Below are 20,867 nucleotides of genomic sequence, written 5' to 3' on the forward strand. Positions count from 1 at the left end.
TGCGAAATATTTAACGAGTTATAAATAAACCGAGGCTAATATGAATATATCAGTTGCAAAATGAATGACAGTGCATCGGCACATGTGTTTTTGTCTGTTTACGAGGTTTACGAAAAACGTGAAAGTATAAAAAAAAAAGCTGGAAAGGCGTTTTACGGCCTGACGTTTGATTTGTAACATTGCTTTTAAAATGAATTGGTAAAATTTGAGGCACTAAATAGAATATAAATCACTCTTATACTATATTTGAAGAAGGTCGGCAACGGGGTGGGGAAGCGGTAAGGTAAAGCCCCACCCGCTAAGTGACACTAGTCTCACGCCATCATAATTGATCAAATGCAAAATCTGTGAAGTGAGCAGTAGAAATTACACTTTCACTTTTACGACGTAGTGGGATGGGGATCGGGGAGGGGGCAGGGAGGGACAGTGTATGTTTGAGAAAAGCAAATGTACTCGTATGATAAAATTGTATTACTGCATGTGTGCGACGTGATAAGTACATTTGTAGCCGAAATAGACATTTCCGTAATATTGTAATGGGCGTACGGGTGACAAGAAGCGGATATTTTTTATATTAGCCTTAAACAATCCTTTCAAAATGACAGTTCTTACATTTGAATTAAACGCACTGAAGATTGTATTCATGTTACACTTAAAACTCACTTTGATCTTTCAAGAAACATAATATGGGTTTGTAAATAGGATAATTTCATATTATTTCAAGCGTCTCATGAGAATAAAAAAACACACTCATATTTCTTAATCATTTGTGATTTCAAAGCCTAACGGCTTATGAGTCAGCGCGACCGCTTTTTTACGATTTTGGCACAATAAACATATTTATGCCGTCTACACTTCTTAAGTACATTAAAGCTAGCGAGCGCGCGGAAGTTTTGCTTATGATAGTAAAGATAAATAATGTTTAGCATTGCCATGGCATCAGGATCGTGTAAATAGCAAAATTTAGTACTCAGGGGAAGATTGGTTGGTATTATGTATGATCCCCCAAATATGGAATATGTTCCTGGCAGTAAGCCGAACTGGCGTCTCCTCGATTCGCTAGGAACTGAGGCAGAATCGCAAATACTGCTAAAAAGAAATTTGTTTACCTGGTGATTGAATACAAGGCTAGGATTGAAAAACATGATTTAAAAGCGGATGGAATATAAATATCAATTTGAGGAACATATGAAATAATTGTTAGGTTTTCGTGCACTGGTCTTAGGATTTTTGATTAATGAGGACAGAACGATTAAAACGTGTAGCTTGAAAACGGCCACGAGATTTTACGGGGATACAGACAAAATCCTCCCGCCCCATCCCCATTCTCAATTTGCGCCAGGCGCTCCTGCCTTTAATTTTTTTCATTGAAATCCAACTTTTCGCATCATTCCCTTTAGGATCCTAAAAATGTTCATCTTCATTTAATTTTTAAAAATCAAGGAGGCTAGGATGGGCGGGATATTGTCCACCTTGGTCAAATTGAGCAGGGGTGGTGGTGGTAGGGCGGGGATGGAGTGGGGGTGGGGGTCCGGGGGATTTTGTCCTATATTCGATTTATGTCATAGTAAAAATAATATACCTTAAAATTAAAGCATAAAACTTTTTTCAAAAGCTCTGAAAAGAAATATAAATAATTTATCTAGTCAGTTCATTTTGAATAACACAACTGTAATTAAATTTCAGATTCGTACTTGCTGTCTTTTTTTCATTCGCCTTAATTTAAAGTCACAGCCAGTCCACAGACTGAAAATCGAACAATCAAATAATTTCTTTGAACTCTTGTATTATTATTATTATTACGCCACAGAACATCTTGTTCGGTTACCTTACTAAACTCACGTCTTCTCAGGTATTGGTATAAACAGAAAATGTGTGTAATACGTAATAAGTTGTTACACTCACTTTAACTTGTATTTTATATACCTGGAAATACAGCCAAAACTGCCTCGTTTTCAAGACAGATATATTAGAAAAAAATATGAAATCCATTTTTTCTTAATATAATTTCTTAAAAGTTGTTAGTACCTGGGATTATTGTGGTCCGTGGGCACGCTTCCTCGAAAACGAAAATGTCTGAAGTTAAATATTTGACACTATATCATCGCTTAAATGTGTAAAACTTCTCAGAAACATCAGTTTGACCAGAACAATTAAACTTAAATAACTGAATGATGTCTAAGTTTAGGATATAAAATGTATGCTCGTCAAATTTTAGAAGTGGGGGGTTGTGCCACTCCCTTGGACCCACCCTTCAGTGCAATGGTTGCTACTTCAATTTTTGCACGTGTACGCGTAGAAAATCCTTATACGTGTTAAAAAATTTAAAAGACCAGTTTAAATAAAAATGTTTTACCCAGAGGAAATCGGTACCTCTCTAAAATATTTACCACGCGAGCCCTGGCATGTACGAGATATATAGGATGATATTTATTAAAACTATGAAACCATAATTATCAATTTACATACCCACCACTATGTACCTGAGAGTAACTCGACAAACCCCGAGTTTGTTCTTATTTTGCATGTGTGCTGGTTGCGTTCGGCGCTAGTTTGTATGACACCCTGCTGCGTCCAATGATCCGGAAGTATTCTTTTATTACATAATCTTTAGATAAGTTTTGTATCTGGTGCTGCACGTGGTGCACGTGTATATAGCCAGGTCTGTTCTCTTGGTACTTCCATCGAACATTCCATTGGATATTCCAGGACGATTTAAACAAAGAAGTCTGAAAAGGAGCTACGCTACTTTCATGATCTGGGATCCGGTAATGCTCTCCAACTCGCGGCTAGTGAAAGAACTTGCAATGTTTAAAATTTCATTGACTTAAATAATGAAATTATACGTCCCTGTATTGGTATTGTAAAGTTACTTTTCTTATTACCGGTAAGAGCCGAGAGTTCTGGTTACTTTGGAGTATGTGTTCATTAAGTCTATTTGTTTTTTCTTTTACCGTTCCACAAGGAGGATTTTCTTTTATATGCACATGGTGCTATCCCAACTATTTATTATAAGTATCGTTAGTTAGTTTTATTTTACAAGTAATGCTTGCGGCATGATTTTTTTTTATTTCATTCTTATGTAGATCTACAAATTTAACTTTGTCACAGATAAGAGTAGTTTATTCTAAGTTTATTCCTTTTTCGCTACTTTATAATTGTTAGTCAGTTTTATATATATTTTGTCGAAAAATAGCTCATGAGTTTAATAGGCCTATATTGTGTCCGACCAAAGAAGTATGAAATACAGGTCTTCAAAATGATCCGACGTAAAATAAAGCTTCTTGGCAATCTTGTATTGAACATTACACTGTAACAGTACCTTGAGTTTTTTTATTTGTTTGCACGTAGTTATTATGCGTAGCGAAAAAATACTGACTTAATTAAGCCCAACAAAACATTTTCTATGTTGGCCTTGGGACATCTATACCAAGATAAGACCGCACAAGTTGCCCCCCTTTCAGACATGGCGGCGATGCCAAACTGAGAGCATCGTGTCTTGTATAATTCGACGATTTTACTTTGAAAAGAGGTAAACTTTTACTTGAAAAAATCCAAATTAATATTGGTATTTCATTTTTATTGAAATTATATACATATCTTATTAAAATCAGTTTCATATTGTTCTTTTCAGTAAGTTTGATAGACAAATTTTATTCACACGTGAACCGATCCCAGGCCCGGTCAGTTGGTGCAAAAAATGACGAAGACCTCGCTTATTTTAGAAGATGGGACAGTCTATGAGGGCAGCTGCTTTGGAGCTGAAGACAGCGTGCCTGGTGAAGTTGGTAAGAAAAAGATAAAATTTTGAAATGGCCACTGGCACTGCACATGTGAATTTTGTCAACATCGAAAGGTCAAGGTCGATTTACATTTATAGGCTGAACACCACTAAATCCGGCTGTTCCTTATTTCATATAAAATCCGGTTTTCAACATTTTCTAGAATATCAGATTTTCATAGACTTACATTCCTTGAATTATATCACTACTTTAGAAAAACAAAAAGAAATGGGGGTGTTAACTTTTATATAAGACCGGGTTTTTTTTTCCTTATATGAGCGGTACTGATAAACGTTACCGTTCACAATGCCAAAAAGTATCCATTTTTCCCAGTCGTCGGTAAAAAATTCCCAATGACAATCCAAAAACTAAAATTGAAAGTAAATCGGCCATGACGACATGCACCGCATTGTGTTTTTTTACAACTGCGTAAATTTTATAGGTGCCGAATACTCTCCATCTGTGTTCACATTTAGACGTTTCGTAAGTACCGATGTAAATGAATGTGGGATTGAGGACAAAACAGATTATTAGTAGGTTATTGGAGGTACAATTGTTACTTAGGTTATTGGATGTACGATTGTTACTTGCATCAATTCCCGTTTTACTGATAAAGTGTCAAACAACAGCAAATTGCTACCGAAAAAAGATAAAGGAAATGAAGAAAGAAATCGATGAAATGCTTTCAAACTACAGAATGTTCAAGAAGAAGAGGGTGCATCGCCAAGCAATTAAGGGGAAAGAGAGATCTGTCACTGTTGGTCTGGCTAACTGCCATTTCCCACGAGTGAATCTACACATTCATCCTCACAATGTCATGAGATGTTATAGAAAAGACCAAGACTGCTAAAAACAGAGATATTGCTCTGTAAAATGATATTTGAATGACTGTATTAATGATGAAACAGAGTTTAGAGCCTTTCAGTTGTTACATTGAATTAATTACTATAAAATGTGCTTTATGGAAATCTCCCAATTTGACAAAAAGCGACGCGATTTTTCCCAATTGCACGGGTACTGGTACCCTTCCCAAAATACTGAAAAAAGACCCTGTAAGAAAACTACAGGTTGTTAAATACAACCAGCTGAATTTACTCCGTTTCGCTTCTTTCAATTTCTCTTTTTGAGACATTAAATTCTTACGCCGCCTTTTTTTACCTAGCATGCGATAAGAACGTGCTGATTTCGATAGAATACTAGGTGATACCTACTGAACTGCAATAAAGTATAAGAAAACACAATGCTGTTGAGAAAGGGCACTAGGAAACGGCAACGGACGAAAATGTCAAAACATTAGCATACAAAACTCTTGTCCGTCTGCAGTTGGAATATGCATGTACCATCCACGATATCGCGAGAATGTCGCGTAAAAATGACAAATGTCTCACTAAAATTGGTATAGAAGTGACAATTGTTGGGTTACGAAAATTTTGGGGATGAATGCGCGTATGGGACGACCGGAACTGAGTACGAATCATTCATTTCTCTTCCGCACCCAAATAGAAGAGTTTCCTGCAAAAACGTCATTTTGATCAACAACGAAACAATTTTAAGCTACATTTCTTATCTGCAGACAAGATAAACATTCAGTCTAATGCGTCTAATGATTAATGGCCTAGTTCTTCATGTGACCTCTTAAAAAGTCCCTTAGACCAAACAAACCACGATGTTGTCAACCGTTCTCCACTCACTGTCTCGGCATGTGAAATTGAAAGTGAGTCTGTTGCTAACGGCGTTGGCTGCTCAAAATCTGTTGACCATTGTGCACTGAATTGTCTTCAAAACTGAAAATGCATCACAAAATCAGACCACAGAGGGTGCAGAAAATTAATATTAAGAGAAATGTGACTCCAAATTCCATGAGAGTTTATTAGAGGGTGTCAGTGGTTGGACTACAAAAAGACTTCAATTGTAGTAATGTTACTGATTCATAAATTTCAATGACATATGGTCAAAATTTGTTGTCACCAAGATTTTGAAAAAAATCCCCACATTTTTCATACCAAGGGGACATTTGTCCCCACCATTTTTTATCCTCGGCAGAACACTGACCATCTGGCACCCATACACACAAGCATTGAACACACACAAAATAGAAATGGTTCAGCGTCATGCACTTCGATGGGTCACAGGTGATTTCTCACCTCTCTCCAGTGTTACAGAAATGCAAGGAAGACTGGGTTGGTGCTCTCTTGAACATAGAAGATTGGATTCCTGCCTTGTAATGTTTTATAAAATCTACCATCATCTTGTTGCCATCAATCTCCCGAGTTACATTCAAATACCATCTGGCTTTTCTAGAGAGATGCACCCGTATAGTTTCAGATAAGTACAGGTCACCTCTGATTACCAAATTTTCATTCTTTCCGCACTCAGTAAGTCTGTTGTATTGTGGAATAATCTCCCTAGCCATATAGTTACCATCCCTGACCTTGATGCTTTCGAGGTGGCTGTGGTAACCACCCAGTACTAGACCAGAGAGCAATGTTTTTATCTTTTAATGCTTGTTCTTGCTAATCACACCAATCGAGCTGTATTGGTTTCTGAAATAAATGAGCCGCACCATGAGAAAACCAACATAGTGCATTTGCGAAAAGCATGGATCCAGACAAGCCTGCGCGGATCCATGCTGTTCGCTTTCAAAGCCTATTGCAATTACAGAAACTGTTAGCGAACAGCATGGATCCTGACCAGACTGCGTGGATGCGCAGGCTGGTCTGGCTCCATGCTGGTCGCAAATGCAATATGTTAGTTTTCTCATGGCATGGCTCAAATATGCTTCTATCAGGCTAAGTAGGCATCCAAGAAAGGGAAAGGTAGAATTTATTTACCATTGCTTTTTGAAACAACAAATATAAGCTCTTTAGAGCTACCCAATTTTAAGAACAGTTAAAACCAATTATATCTTACCCAAGTGCTTACCCATTTACAGCTGGGTTGACTTATGATCAGGCAATCAAAGTAAAATTTGTTACCCAAGGACATACATGATTGGAGTGGCCAGAAATCAATCTAACCTGGGGCCTTTACCTACATAGGAAAGCATCTTAGCCCTCTTAACCAATGTGGCCACAGTCCACAGGAAGTTAAGAAACATGTGCAGTCAGGATTTAAGTTATACCTATATAGATGAATTTTAATTCACAATACACTGTTGGCAGTGTTGTTGTTTTCTCATCTAACACAGTTATCTAAATTAGCATGCCAGTTACTTACAAGTACTTGTAACAAACGTACATTCAGGTTCATATATATATATATATATGAAACAAGTAACAATTTCTAAGAATTTTGACTTTCATGACTGATACAAATCATCCAATGATTTTAAGTATTGCTGCAATGCAAAAACACATAGATGAGTAAATATTGCCAAACAAGCTGTGATTTTGTGTCAATTTTCTCTCGCCAGCCAGTTATATTATAGCTATTTTGATAGAAAAATTCATATAATTTTCACAAAGCAACGAAAGTAAAGAATTCAGCTTAAATTGGCATCCAAAGTGCACTGCATTATCAGTTACAGAAAATACAAAATAATGCTAATACCCATGCAAGGTTGCAGAATCTGTTCAGAATGTCATGCAAAAAGAAATCTAAAGAGGCCCTGAAGGGGTACTTGTGATAATCGTAATGCAGACACTGGCATTGCTAGTACTTTCTGTCTTGATTTTGTGAATGAAAAATTTAATTTACTTCACCATCAGACTAGCTTAATTATTACTAACAAGGTTACAGTATGACTTTTTACAGGAGAATATATTGTATTGGAGATACTTCTTTCCATTTCAGTATTTCAGACAGGCATGGTTGGTTATGCAGAGTCACTTACAGATCCATCATACAGAAAACAAATTCTCGTGCTTACATATCCACTGATAGGGAATTATGGGATACCAGAGGAAGAGGTTGATGATTTTGGTCTCATTAAATGGTTTGAATCAGATCAGATACATGTGGCAGCACTGGTTGTTGGTGATGTTACAGAGGAATACAGTCACTGGAGTGCTGCAAAGTCTTTGTCTAAATGGTTGGAAGATCACAATATCCCTGGCATTTATGGTAAGGCCTAAAAAAAAAAAATTTGTTTCCGGTAACATGCTCCAAAAAATTGGGGTAGGTAGGTCGGAAAAAAATTTTTTTTGGATTTTTTTTTATTAAGGGAGACTTTTCGGAAATTATTTTTGTGTCAAAAAATGAATACAAATAAGGGGGTTATGCCTTTAGAGCATCAGTAAGTTGATTTCTAACATCACAGGCCATGTTTAAAGCATAAAAAGTGCAGTTTTGCCACTTTTTGTTAAAAAGTTGAAAAAATATTCTCCAAGGCCAGAAAAACATTTAGGGTCGGGCCAAAAATTTAGGGTAGGTTGGGATACCGGAAACAAACAATTTTTTTTTTACGCCTAAGACAATATAAAAAAAAACAACTTGCCATTACTGAGTGACACAAGGTTTTCAAAGATCCTTACTGTTTCTACAGGCATGTTTATTCTGATAACCATCACCCTGCTAAATTGCTAAAAACTTGTACGTCTGTCATTTTGGACAGTACCATTAAGTGTTAAAAGGGGTGCTTAAGTCTACTTTATTCTCAAGAAGAGACTTATCGGCCATCTTAATACAAATCAAATTGACTAGGTTTATCCAGATTTGCCATTTACCATTAAAGTCCCTTAATTCTTCAAATATTCTGTTGAAAACAGATAAAACAGGTGGCTCAGTAGAGAATAAATGCATAATAGTATGGTTAGAAAAGCTTTAAATAATTTGCGCGTATGAGTCATAAAGGTAGGTAATCAAAAATGATGGATTTGATAATACTTCCTAACATTAACCATATACTGAAACCTTTGACAAATATATTTGGTAACAGTTACAGAAAGTAAGATTCAACAAAAAATAAATTTAGTTTGGGTGTGGCAGCCATTAGTCATTATCACTCTAATTGTCGCTCTATAAAACAGAGTTGAAGAAATTCTGTTGCAATAATAGACTCTTTGTTTACTATAAATTACTTTTAGGAAAAGTTGTTGTGAACTGTAGTCGGCAAATTAGATTCATACAGATAGTACAAACTAAACTGGCCAATACGGTTCTAAATACAATATGAAGTGTAGAAACTTATTGTAGGTGTATTGATAGCTTTGTATTTATTCACGGAACTATTTATCATTCAATATGTAAATTTTTATGTTGCCTTCCTATTTTAGATGTTACTTTGTTAAGTCAGTTGTATGTGAAACACATATTTCATGTTGTTTAATTTTACAGGAGTAGATACTCGAAGTTTAACAAAGAAGATTCGACAGACTGGTACAATGCTTGGTAAACTAATTGTTAAAGGGACAGATCCAGATTCTGTTCCGTTTATGGACCCGAATGATCTTCACCTTGTGAAAGAAGTCTCCATAAAGGTATACTGTAGCTTAGTTTATTTGTTAGATAATTTTAATAGGCATTTACTTTCATAATAGGATTTTGGGCCTATGTGGTTAAATGGTTAAGGTAACTACTTTGAATCACTTACCCCTTACCACTGTGAATGCATACTCTGTTTGAGACATCGTGAAGAAGCCATGTATTTATATAGATTATACAAGTGAAATAAAGCCCAGACGGGAACCTGGGGTTGTCTTCCATAATAAGCTGGTAATGTCACCAAATCTTAACGGTGTGACTTAACCTTTACCCTGCTAAATTTCTATAATGAATTTGTCCATCTTCCAATTTGGAAAGTACCATTCACTGTTAAAAGGGGTGCTTACCAAAAAGATGCTGGCTGAATAGGGATCAGTGTAGATCATGATCAGACTGCATTGATATGCAGGCTGATCATGATCTGTACAGGCTGTAAAGGCAGAACCAATCATGTCCAGCATGGTAAGGGTTAAAACTTAGGCATGATAAAATACAAAATGTAAGTATTTTCTACACATATACTAGTACATACACTGGCAAACTCTGAAACATTTCAGGAGCCAATATCATACAACAGTGGAGGAGATGTGAAGATAGTTGCTCTAGATTGTGGTATAAAGTACAACCAGATAAGATGTTTGTGTGAGCGTGGGGCCAGTGTTACTGTCGTGCCTTGGGATAACCCACTCAACTTGAAAGGTTATTTGTGTTTACATTTGACCAATTTACTAACAGTATACTGTAGCTTTCATAGTACTCGTGTTGTATGATTTGAGAAATTTAATAACAGTTAAGGTGTTAAAGATATAACAATAAATCAAACCATCTATATTGATGTTCCCATAATAATCATTGGAATAATTAACACAACTCCCTTGTTTTTTGAGCCCGCTTGTGGTGAGCTTGATATAGTCGCCACTTTTGGTGTATGTGCGTGGGTGCGTCCGTCCGTGTGTGCGTCGTCCGTCTGATTTTGTCCGGACCGTAACTTTGACATGCATGGACCAATCTTGTTTATATTTGGCATGAAAGTTTATCTCAATGAGAAGGCGTGTCCTGTGCAAACCCTATGTTCCTATCTCCAAGGTCAAGGTCTCGGTTGGAGGTCAAAGGTCAAATTGAAGTTTTTCCGGAGCATTTCTTCTTCATGCATGGTGGGATTTTGATGTAACTTGGCATGAATGTTCACCATTATGAGACAGAGTGTCATGCGCAAGAACCATGGGCATACTTGTTTTTACAAGGTTATAGCTCACACAAAATGCACCTTTTGATTTGCAAGACATGCTTAACAATAACTATCGGACACTAAGTTTTTAAAGTCCAAACCAGTCTTTGGAATCATTAAGTGACTTTACAGAACCAGGTTCCATAGGGCTGACTAATATTTTATAAGTTAAAAACACCTAAAGTGGGATTTGAAACACCCAGTACTGAAGTACAAATGATTTTGAAATTTGGGACCTGTACCACTCTGTGACAGAAGCACCTAGAAACCATAAATAAAGATCAGAAGCAGATGTATTAGATTGTTTCTTATTTTAGTTTTACTACTTAAGTACTTTAGAATAACTGTAAATATTTTACTAAGTTTGTCGTACATTTTAGATTTTGATGGTCTGTTTTTGAGCAATGGTCCAGGCAATCCAGAAATGTGCGAGTTGGCCATAGGAAACATTAGAGAGGTTGTGAACTCTGAGAACATGAAGCCTGTGTTTGGTATCTGTCTGGGCCATCAGTTACTGTCGCTAGCCATAGGAGCATCTACACATAAAATGAAGTAAGTTTTTGGAGCATCTAAGTTACCTATGGAAAGATTACAGACAAGTTCAGTGGTTCACTAGTCTAAGATATATATATATATATAAACTTCTATTATTTTATTTTAAAGACAGTTCTATCAAGATTAATGGCAGTAGTTTCGAAATTTAGGAAGTAACCACCATTTATAAGTAGTTGCAAAGAGATTCATTAGCCTGAAACCAGTATCTGTGTATAAAAAACATTTGTATAGTCTACAAAATATGTAGAAAGGCTTTCGTCTTTGTAAGTCATGCAGTGAGAATTTGATGTAAAATAAAACAAATTTAGCTTTACTTGAAATCAGACTAACAAAATAACAGCTGATATAATATCAGTTGAATTTTTCTTAATATTCTAAGAATTTTGATACTGTGATATGTGTCTGCCCCTTTAAATAGGATAGTTGAAGTTGAATTTTTTCTGTCTGATTTACAGATATGGGAACAGAGGACACAACCAACCCTGCACTTATTGTGGATCCATCCGTTGTTACATTACTACACAGAATCATGGCTTTGCAGTGGATGCTTCCACTTTACCTGAGGGGTGGTCAGCATTGTTCACAAATGCCAATGATAAAACAAACGAGGGTGTGGTACACGATAGCAAACCTGTATTCAGGTATGAGACTTGACATGCAGATTTCAAATGACCATGACTTTCATGAATGGCAGGGAAGGCCCTGCTTTCTGACTTTGGGGAATGAAGTTCTTACAGTTATAGGAAAAATATTTGTGCTTTAGAGTCGCTGTAAAAAGAAACTATACTGTAGGTTTAATTTTTCAGCATGTTTGGTTAACTGTTTAAGCCTAACTCCTCCAAATTGTTCAAAGACATGTCTGTGAAAACGGTTACATTTCGACAGTACATGTTTTCAAATTAACTGACAATAGCAGCTTCTCAAATTTACTCATACCAGTACTGTATATGATATAATCTTTAACTGAATTACTTCTTTCAAGACATTAATCTACAGTCGAGCTTCGTTCGCTCGAACTTGATGGGACCGACAAACTTTATTCGAGTTACCGTCAGTTCAGGACATTGAACGATACGCATTATTATGACTATATAGAGGTTTTCCTGGGACCTGATGATGAGTTCTGGGAAAGGGTGATGTTTGAATAATCTGAGTTCAAGCAATCAAAGTTTGACAGTATCGCTGTTTTGATCGGTGACCCTTGAATTATTTGAAGAGAAAAATGTCTGAGATATACCCTAATATCTGATATTTTCTTATGACCAAATTCTTCACAAAATTTAGAAGCTGTCTGATTATGCATTGTGTTATTTTCATGTTAGCATAAAATTTTCGCATTAAAGGTACCGTACCACAAGTGAAATTAAAGTTTTCGCAAGGTTTTTCTTCTTAATGAACTGCTTAATTAGCCTTAATAAATCTCGCTTTAATATTTTTGATTTACAGCAATTGTTTGATTCTATCTTTTATGTAAGCCTTTAGTGTAATTGAAATCTGACCAATTTTTGTGAAACAACCAAAAATACTTAATTATTGAAAATTAATCCCTCTTGAATTTTGTGTTTGAAAGTGTGCAGTTTCATCCAGAACATATGGCAGGGCCTCGTGACTTGGAACATTTGTTTGATGTATTCCTAGATCAAGTGAGGGCTTTTAAACAAATGAGATACAGGTAGGAAGGTCTACTCTTCTTTGTTTAGTATTTGCAGGCCTACTTAGTGAGTGAAGTTTGAAAAAGAATCACTTGACTCTCACTTCAGGGGATTAGAACCCTGCTCTCCTCCATTTAAGAAGCCATCCAGCTGGTTTGCAGAAGGTCTGTGGTTCTACCAAGGTGTGTCTACCTGAAGTAATGACAGTGGGGACACCTGGTTTCTCCATCCACCATTGAAGCTGTTAAGTTGCAATTTAACTGGAAAAGTGTTGGGTATGCTTTAGATATCAACTAACTGCAGTTTCTATTATACGCCCAAAGGGACATACGCTATGGCGCCGGTGTCCGTCTATCCGTCTGTCCGTTAGCAATGCTAAATTTCGTGTCTGCTCTGTAACTTGAACCCCTTGAAGGATTTCAACTTGACACAAATACTAACCACATCGAGATGACATGCAGAGCGCGTGTTTTGGATGGCTCGCTTTAAGGTCAAGGACCACAAAGACCACCTCAGAACAAAGACCACCTCAGAACAAAGACCACCTCAGAACAAAGGCCATCTCAGAACAAAGGCCACTTCAGAATAAAAACCACCTCAGAACAAAGACCACCTCAGAACAAAGGCCATCTCAGAACAAAGGCCATCTCAGAACAAAGGCATCTCAGAACAAAGGCCATCTCAGAACAAAGACCACATCAGAATAAAGATCACATCTATAAAAGCTGCCAGGGTTCGAATTTAGCCTGATTTTCTACTTGCATTTTTTCGCAAGGTGTATTTTTTTAACTTGCTAAATGAAAAACAACTTGCATTTTCCCAGTCTGGGGTGTAACTGTTTAAAGTTATCGCAGTTTATAACCCATTTGAGTTATTGCTTATACTTTCATAACTTGTTTCAGTTATCATAAAATATTATAAAGCCCTCCTGTGCCAATTCCATATTTTGAATGTGACTAATGCTATTATTACCTGAATCCTTGGCGTTTTATCTTTCCAGCTCTGCAGTAAAAAATTTTACGCAAGGCTGATAAAGTTTTATGCAAGAGTTTTAAAGCTATAAAACTCTTAACATCCCATTATGCTTATCAGGTCATGATCAGACTAAAAGAGAATTTGATTAACCACAGTTTGCTACTAATTTTACTATAAAGTTCACTTTGTGAGAAGAGCAAAAAGACTTTTATTGAGTAACTTACCCGAGTTAACAATATTTTATAACTAATACAGGTTATAAAATGCTTGAAAAAGTAACTGAAATAGGTTACATAACTTAAAACAGTTACACCCCTGACTGTTTCCGCGTCATGTTACTTTATTAGAACATTAACACAAACATCCGCGTGACAAGTCCAGCCAATCGTATTTGCGCTATATAAATAGTAACTTATTAATAGATTACCAAAAAACCCACCGGATGTGGTAAACGTCATCAAAATTGGCGCAGGTACTTGTCAGCAGTTGAAAAGACATGCGCACGGGACATGTATCGAGTGTAAATGTCCTTTTATGACGAAAGGTGAAAGAGTGCTCCGAAAGAAAGAACAGTGTAAGATCAAGACGACCATTAGAAATGCACATTATTCGGCCAAAAATTTTCACTCGTAAAAAAATGCTAGTGTCTGAAATCTCACCTTGCAGTTTGAAATTTGCACTCGCATTTCGCGAGTATGCAAGCTTAAATTCGAACCCTGGCTGCAAGTAAAGGCCGCTGTTTTCTTTCTCCATTTAATTATAAACAGGGTTAATTTACCTGTGTTAAGAAACTACCTGTAAGCAAAGATCACTTTTTTCTATTTTCTAAGGGTGGTCTTTACTGACAGGTTTGACAGTATATGTACATATACTGGTATGTAGAACATTCGTTTTAAAAAAGATACATAATTATAATTTGTGTTATTCATTGTTGCAGTCCTACCATCAAGGAAAGGTTACATGGTGTGTTGAGAAGCCCAGTTCCAGTCTCGGAGATTATAACGGAAAGACCGAGAAAAGTTCTCTTGTTGGGCTCTGGTGGACTGTCCATTGGACAGGCAGGAGAATTTGATTACAGTGGGTCACAGGTATGCTGTATTTTAAATGGCAGTTACCGTATTGTTGTAGTCATGCTGTACACATAAATGCAAAGTTTTCAGTTTAGTTTTGCATAAGCATTTCTCACCTATATGTATGAGCCAGTATATTTCTAACAAAATACTGGTATCGGATAACCTTGTTGTTTGTCTCACATCAATTACAGATTTCTTCAATTTATAATGTCTATAGACTGTGTTATCGATGCCATATTTATGGTGATGATCACTAAAGCTGTATCTACACATTGTGGGATATTCATGGTATTTAGAATAGTCTACTGTTTACACTTGATGACATTTTTGATACATGACATCACTGTCAATTCTGGAATATGTTTCCAGTAATGTGTGATTATTGACCCTTAGCCTGCTGGCGGCGATTGGTTTTGCCTTTGTGACCAGTGCAGACCAAGATCAGCCTGCACATCCGTGCAGGCTGATCATGGTCTGCACTGATTGCTATTCAGTTAGTAAATTTTCAGTGAACACCCCTTCGAATAATAAATGGTATTGCCCAAACTGAATGATGGAAAAGTCCATTTTAGAAATTTAGCAGGCTAAGGGTTAAGGAAGTAGTGAGAAATTAAATCTTGCACACCAGTTAAGTTGTTGTAATAAAGAAGTCCTATCCATGGTTTGAGGTATGTCCAAAAACTGTTAAATATATTCACTCCATTAGCATGTCTGTTACATATTGTGGTGAGTTTTCAGATAGATTTTTAGGATTGAGATTGTTCAGGAATGTCTATAGCAAAAAGCTTGTTGTACCCCCCGACAACAAAGTTGTAAGGGGGGGTATACTGGTTTCAGGTTGTCTGTCCGTCTGTCCGTAGACGCAATCTTGTGTGCACCATCTCTCCTTATCCCTTTGACAGAATTTAATGAAACTTCACACAAGTGATCAGTACCAACAGTAGTTGTGCATGGGGCATGTTAGGTTCTTTTAGAATTTTTTTTTTGCAGAGTTACGGGACTTTGTTTTTTTGTTACTATACTATATACATAGACACAATCTTGTGCGCACCATCTCTCCTCATCCCCTTGACACAATTTAATGAAACTTCACACAAGTGATCAGTAACAACAGCAGTTGTGCATGGGGCATGTTAGGTTCTTTCAGAAAAAAAAATTGCAGAGTTATGGGACTTTGTTTTTTTGTTACTATACTATATACATAGACACAATCTTGTGTGCACCATCTCTCCTCATCCCCTTGACACAATTTAATGAAACTTCACACAAGTGATCAGTAACAACAGTAGTTGTGCATGGGGCATGTTAGGTTCTTTCAGAAAAAAAATTTGCAGGGTTATGGGACTTTGTTTTTTTGTTACTATACTATATACATAGACACAATCTTGTGCCCACCATCTCTCCTCATCCCCTTGACACAATTTAATGAAACTTCACACAAGTGATCAGTAACAACAGTAGTTGTGCATGAGGCATGTTAGGTTCTTTCAGTAACAAAAATTGCAGAGTTATGGGACTTTGTTTCTTGTTAACATACTATGTACATACAGTCTGCATATGCAATCTTGTGCGTGCCTAATCTACCAAACCCTTGCACACAATTTAATGAAACTTCACACAAGTGATCAGTACCAACCCTAGTTGTGCATTTTGCATGTTACATTCTTTTAGATAAATATTCTGCATAGTTATGGGACTTTGTTTTTTGTTACTATACTGTATACGTACAGTCTATATACATGCAGTCCACATAATTATGCAATCTTGTGTGCGTCAGATTGCAATGTACTGTGTCAGTGCATGCAGGGGGTACATTCATCACCTTTAGTGATAGCTCTAGTTTACTTAAGGGGTGGGGGTGGAAGGGGTCTTTGTGACCGAGTGGTTAACTTAAAGGTGACTGACTTTGAATCACTTGCCCTTCACCGCTGTGTGTTTGAGCCTCACTTTGGGCATTGAATTCTTCATGTGAGGAAGCCATCCAGCTGCCTTACGGAAGGTCAGTGGTTCTACCCAGGTGCCTGCCCTTGATGAAATAATGCATGGAGGGACACCTGGGGTCTTCCTCCACCATCAAAGCTGGGATGTCGCCATATGACTTATAATGTGTCAGTGCAACGTTAAACCCAACAAAAATAAAAAACCATAATATCGGTGTGCGATTTTGGCGTTCTCCAGTTTTTAGCCCGACTATTCGAAGAATAAGTAGAGTTATCCTACTCACCATGGCGTGCAAGACTTATCCAAATCCACAAATACAGGTACATTGTTTGTCTTATCTATTTTTCTCCCTTGTCAAATCTGTGATTTTTGACTCCTACGTTCCGCATCTGTTCCGTCGATAGTGTGCGTGCTGTCAACAGACAGCTTGTTAGCGAAACATAGAGCATTATTTTTCAATAATTTGAAATTGGTTTAATGGGAAAATACCTGATGAAATTAGCCAGTTTTATGAAAACTTTAATCTACGGTGTCAAAACTAGCTTCACTGTCAATTAAAGAAAAACCTTGTTATTGCTATAGTCGCTGTAGGTTGTTCATTTACATTCTTCATGAATATTGGTCAGAAATAAACCTTGATGAAATCTCCGATTCGATGGTAAACTACCAAAAAAAACTAGGTCACATGAGTTAATCAAAGTAAAACTTGTGTATGGATAAGACTTGGATTTTTCAAATTAAATCAATGAATATTGGTATAGATAAATTTTGATGAATTCAGCCCGATTTAAAAATTAGTCTCTTGGTCAAAAACTATTAGTCACTAGTGCTAAATCAACCAGAAAAAATCCTTAATGTATGTAGGGACTGTTTTTTCCATTGACCTACCCCTGATATTGGTTGAAAATTGCCATTGATCCAAACAGGTCGATTCAAAATGGTAGCCCTTTCTGGCCAAATACAGTCACAGGTAAATTAAGAGAAAAAAACGTTGTGTAGTGCATAAGTATATATATTTCTTTGATCTTTCAGGAGATTTAAGAGAGAAGGTCCAGACATACTGATCAAATCCCAACCATTCAAAAGGTGCATCTACAGGTGGCAAAAACTAGTTTCACCTAACGTCAAATTAAGGAAAAAGTTGTGTATGTCAAATGCTTTATTTTTCATTGAATGCTGTCCATGTAAAGTCCATCAGAAAGAATTTCCCTGAATGAAATCTAGCCGGTTCGAAAATTCATAACTAGTCCAAAAAACGTTATGTCATAGTCAAAATGAAGTCAAAGGAAAAACCTGTGTAGTGAAAGATAAGAGCTAAGTTTAGTCAGATAATCTCATGAGAATTGGTCGAGAAATGGGTAATTGAGTGAAATAGGCAAGTTGTGAAAATGGCATCGGGTTATGAAAAGTCACTAGGTCATAATAAGGAAAAACTTTGTATGAAGAGCGTATTTCTTTTCAACTTGTGACCATTCATGAAATTTACAAGATGATTATCTTGAAAACAACTAGCCGGTTTGTATATGGTTATCATTCCAAAAATGGATGTCAACTAGGACATTATATAAAAAACTTTTGAGTGGAATATGCCATAGATGATGTAGTTTCATGATACTTAAACACATGAAATGATCCAGAGTGATTTGCCTTGATGAATCTAGGTCGAGTTTGAATATGGTTATCTGAGGTCAAAAACTAGGTCACATAGGTTCAAATAAAGAAAAATCTTGTGTATGCGATAGAGACTGTTTTTTTCAATTGATTTTTATGAAATTTGGTCAGGATGATTGCCTTAATGAAATCTTGGTTGAATTTGAATATGGGTCATCCGAGGTCAAAAGCTAGGTCACTTGGTCAAATCAAAGAAAAAACTTGCGTATGTGATAGAGGCTGTATTTTTCAATTGATCTTCATGAATTTTGGTCAGAATGATTGCCTTGATAAAATCTAGGTCGAGTTTGAACATGGGTCATCTAGGGTCAAAAACTAGGTCATATCTAAGAAAATGCTTGTTTTATCGCAAGAGACCAATTTTTTGGTCCAATCTTAATGAAAATTGGTCAGAATATTTGTTTCCATGATCACTAGGTCAAACATGTTTTACACTGTTACGGTGTATTTCTTAGGTGAGCGACCTAGGGCCATCTTGGCCCTCTTGTTCTTCTTTTGTCTGAAAATCTGTGGTAATATTTTGACCCCATACTTCCATCAATTCTTCGAATAGTGGAGCGTGCTGTCAACAGACAGCTCTTGTTACGGAAATCATGATGAGCTACATTTATGGCTAAAGAAGGTTGAAATGGTTAATGGGAACACATACTCGCATGGAAATTGCCAAGTGTCATTATGAATGAACTATCTTAAATCTTACTACCAGAATGTTAGGTCAACCTACCTCTGTTGCTTCAGTGCTTAAAGACATACAACTCCCTACTTTATTTGCCTATAGTCTCTTTAGGTCTGTTACTTTACATTGCTTGCATGTTACAGTTACGGGCTGAAATACCATTTTGTGTGTAGAATACTTCCGTGTGAGGAAACTACCATAAAACCATTTAATTTCTTAGGCACATGATTTAAGTCAAAGTAGCTAATTTGTGGGGATTAGAATTTGTGGATTTCAACTTTCAAATATAAAATGAATGGGAATTTTACTTGTTTGTTAGGATTAAATTTTGTGGATTGACTTCACCACGAAATTCATAAAAATTAGTCTCTTGTGAATAATACTGATTTTGTAGTATCTAGTTGGCTTATGGAAGGTCAGTGGTTTTACCCAGACACCAGTAAATACCTAAAATAATGTATGTAGGGGCACTCAGGTTTTTCCCTTAGACCTACCCATTAATTTGTGTTGGAAAATTGCCATATGATCCAAACAGGTACGATCAAATTTTAGGTACTGGATTAGCCTTTTCTGAGCCATTAGCAGTCAGAAGAATTGTATATTTAACTGGTTAATGGGAAAAAGAAGTTGGTTGTGTCAGGTGATATATATATATATATCTTTGGTATTTTTCAGGCAATTAAAGCATTAAGAGAGGAAGGTGTCCAGACAGTACTGATCAATCCAAACATTGCCACAGTGCAGACATCTAAAGGGATGGCAGAGAAAACATATTTTCTACCTTTAACACTTGAATATGTATCACAGGTAGGTTTCTGAAAAGTTTGTGTATTGTTCAAATGTCTTTTATCTTTTATAGTGGAAATTGTAAGTCCCACCTATTGTAAAGTACACACATTCATGAAGGCAGGTTAATTTTTCCCTGACATGGGTAATGTAATTGTGTTTCTCAAAATTCATAAACATATTCCAAATGAAAGACTGTTTATTTGCAAGTTAGTGAGGAAGATAGTGAGGAAGTTAGTAAGGAAGATAGTAAGGAAGTTAGTGAGGAAGATAATGAGTAAGTTAGTGAGGAAGATAGTGAGGAAGATAGTGAGGAAGTTAGTGAGGAAGATAGTGAGTAAGTTAGTGAGGAAGATAGGAAGTTAGTGAGGAAGATAGTGAGGAAGTTAGTGAGGAAGTATTGGCTTCGATGAAATAATGTGGATAGCATTTGTATGAAAGAGCGACATTTCTCTTTCAGTCCCTTTGTGAGGCACAGTGTACAAAATTGAAGTATTTTTACAAGCACTGATATGATTCTTGGGAAAATGTGGCAACAGCTGGTGTTTTTGTTTTTGTTTTTACCATTCCAGATAAAATGGATGTTTCTAAATATGGGACATTTTTTATATTAAACAACTTTTTGAGGCTGAGCGGAATGATGCCATATGACTTGAATTGTGTTGCTGTAACTTAAAAAACCACCACTAAAGAGTCCAGGTGTATTTTTGTACTGTTCGAATGTCTCATTACTGTTAATCATGACCTGCCTTTATAATGTAGAAATGTGTATCTTTGATAGGTTATCAGAAATGAGAGACCTGATGGTATACTGCTAACATTTGGTGGTCAGACGGCACTGAATTGTGGAGTCCAGCTGACAAATGCCGGGATACTGGACAAGTATAATGTCCGAGTCTTGGGTACGCAAGTCAAGTCTATTGAGTGGACAGAGGACCGGAAGGTGTTTGCGGAAAAAATGGCTGAGATTAATGAGCATGTGGCACCGAGTGAGGCGGCATTCAGTGTTGATCAGGTAAGCTGTTTCTTTGATTTATTTTTTGGTGCAGCCCACCTGGCTAATTATGTCTCCCACCACACAGTGTTGTGGGAGACATATTGATTTAC

The 20,867-nt window shown here is 36.6% G+C and overlaps 1 protein-coding gene across 6 annotated transcripts in view; it reads left to right on the forward strand.

The window, feature by feature from the left end:
* Positions 1-3,400: 3,400 nt before the first annotated feature.
* Positions 3,401-20,867, forward strand: part of LOC123527031 (CAD protein-like) — a 58,868-nt gene continuing 41,401 nt past the window's right edge. For 4 of the 6 annotated variants that reach the window (XM_053523582.1, XM_053523585.1, XM_053523584.1 and 1 more), the window contains exons 1-11: positions 3,402-3,532; positions 3,635-3,788; positions 7,575-7,844; positions 9,057-9,199; positions 9,761-9,902; positions 10,812-10,983; positions 11,442-11,627; positions 12,557-12,658; positions 14,551-14,701; positions 19,650-19,781; positions 20,542-20,775. In XM_053523582.1, coding sequence (XP_053379557.1) covers positions 3,701-3,788; positions 7,575-7,844; positions 9,057-9,199; positions 9,761-9,902; positions 10,812-10,983; positions 11,442-11,627; positions 12,557-12,658; positions 14,551-14,701; positions 19,650-19,781; positions 20,542-20,775 — 1,620 coding nt within the window. In that variant the 5' untranslated portion in view covers positions 3,402-3,532; positions 3,635-3,700. Of the gene's footprint in view, positions 3,533-3,614; positions 3,789-7,574; positions 7,845-9,056; positions 9,200-9,760; positions 9,903-10,811; positions 10,984-11,441; positions 11,628-12,556; positions 12,659-14,550; positions 14,702-19,649; positions 19,782-20,541; positions 20,776-20,867 lie in introns of all 6 variants that reach the window. The other 2 variants (XM_053523587.1, XM_053523583.1) reach the window with 2 other exon arrangements.

The sequence above is a fragment of the Mercenaria mercenaria genome, chromosome 14 (assembly GCF_021730395.1).
Source record: "Mercenaria mercenaria strain notata chromosome 14, MADL_Memer_1, whole genome shotgun sequence".
NCBI classification, from domain to species: domain Eukaryota; kingdom Metazoa; phylum Mollusca; class Bivalvia; order Venerida; family Veneridae; genus Mercenaria; species Mercenaria mercenaria.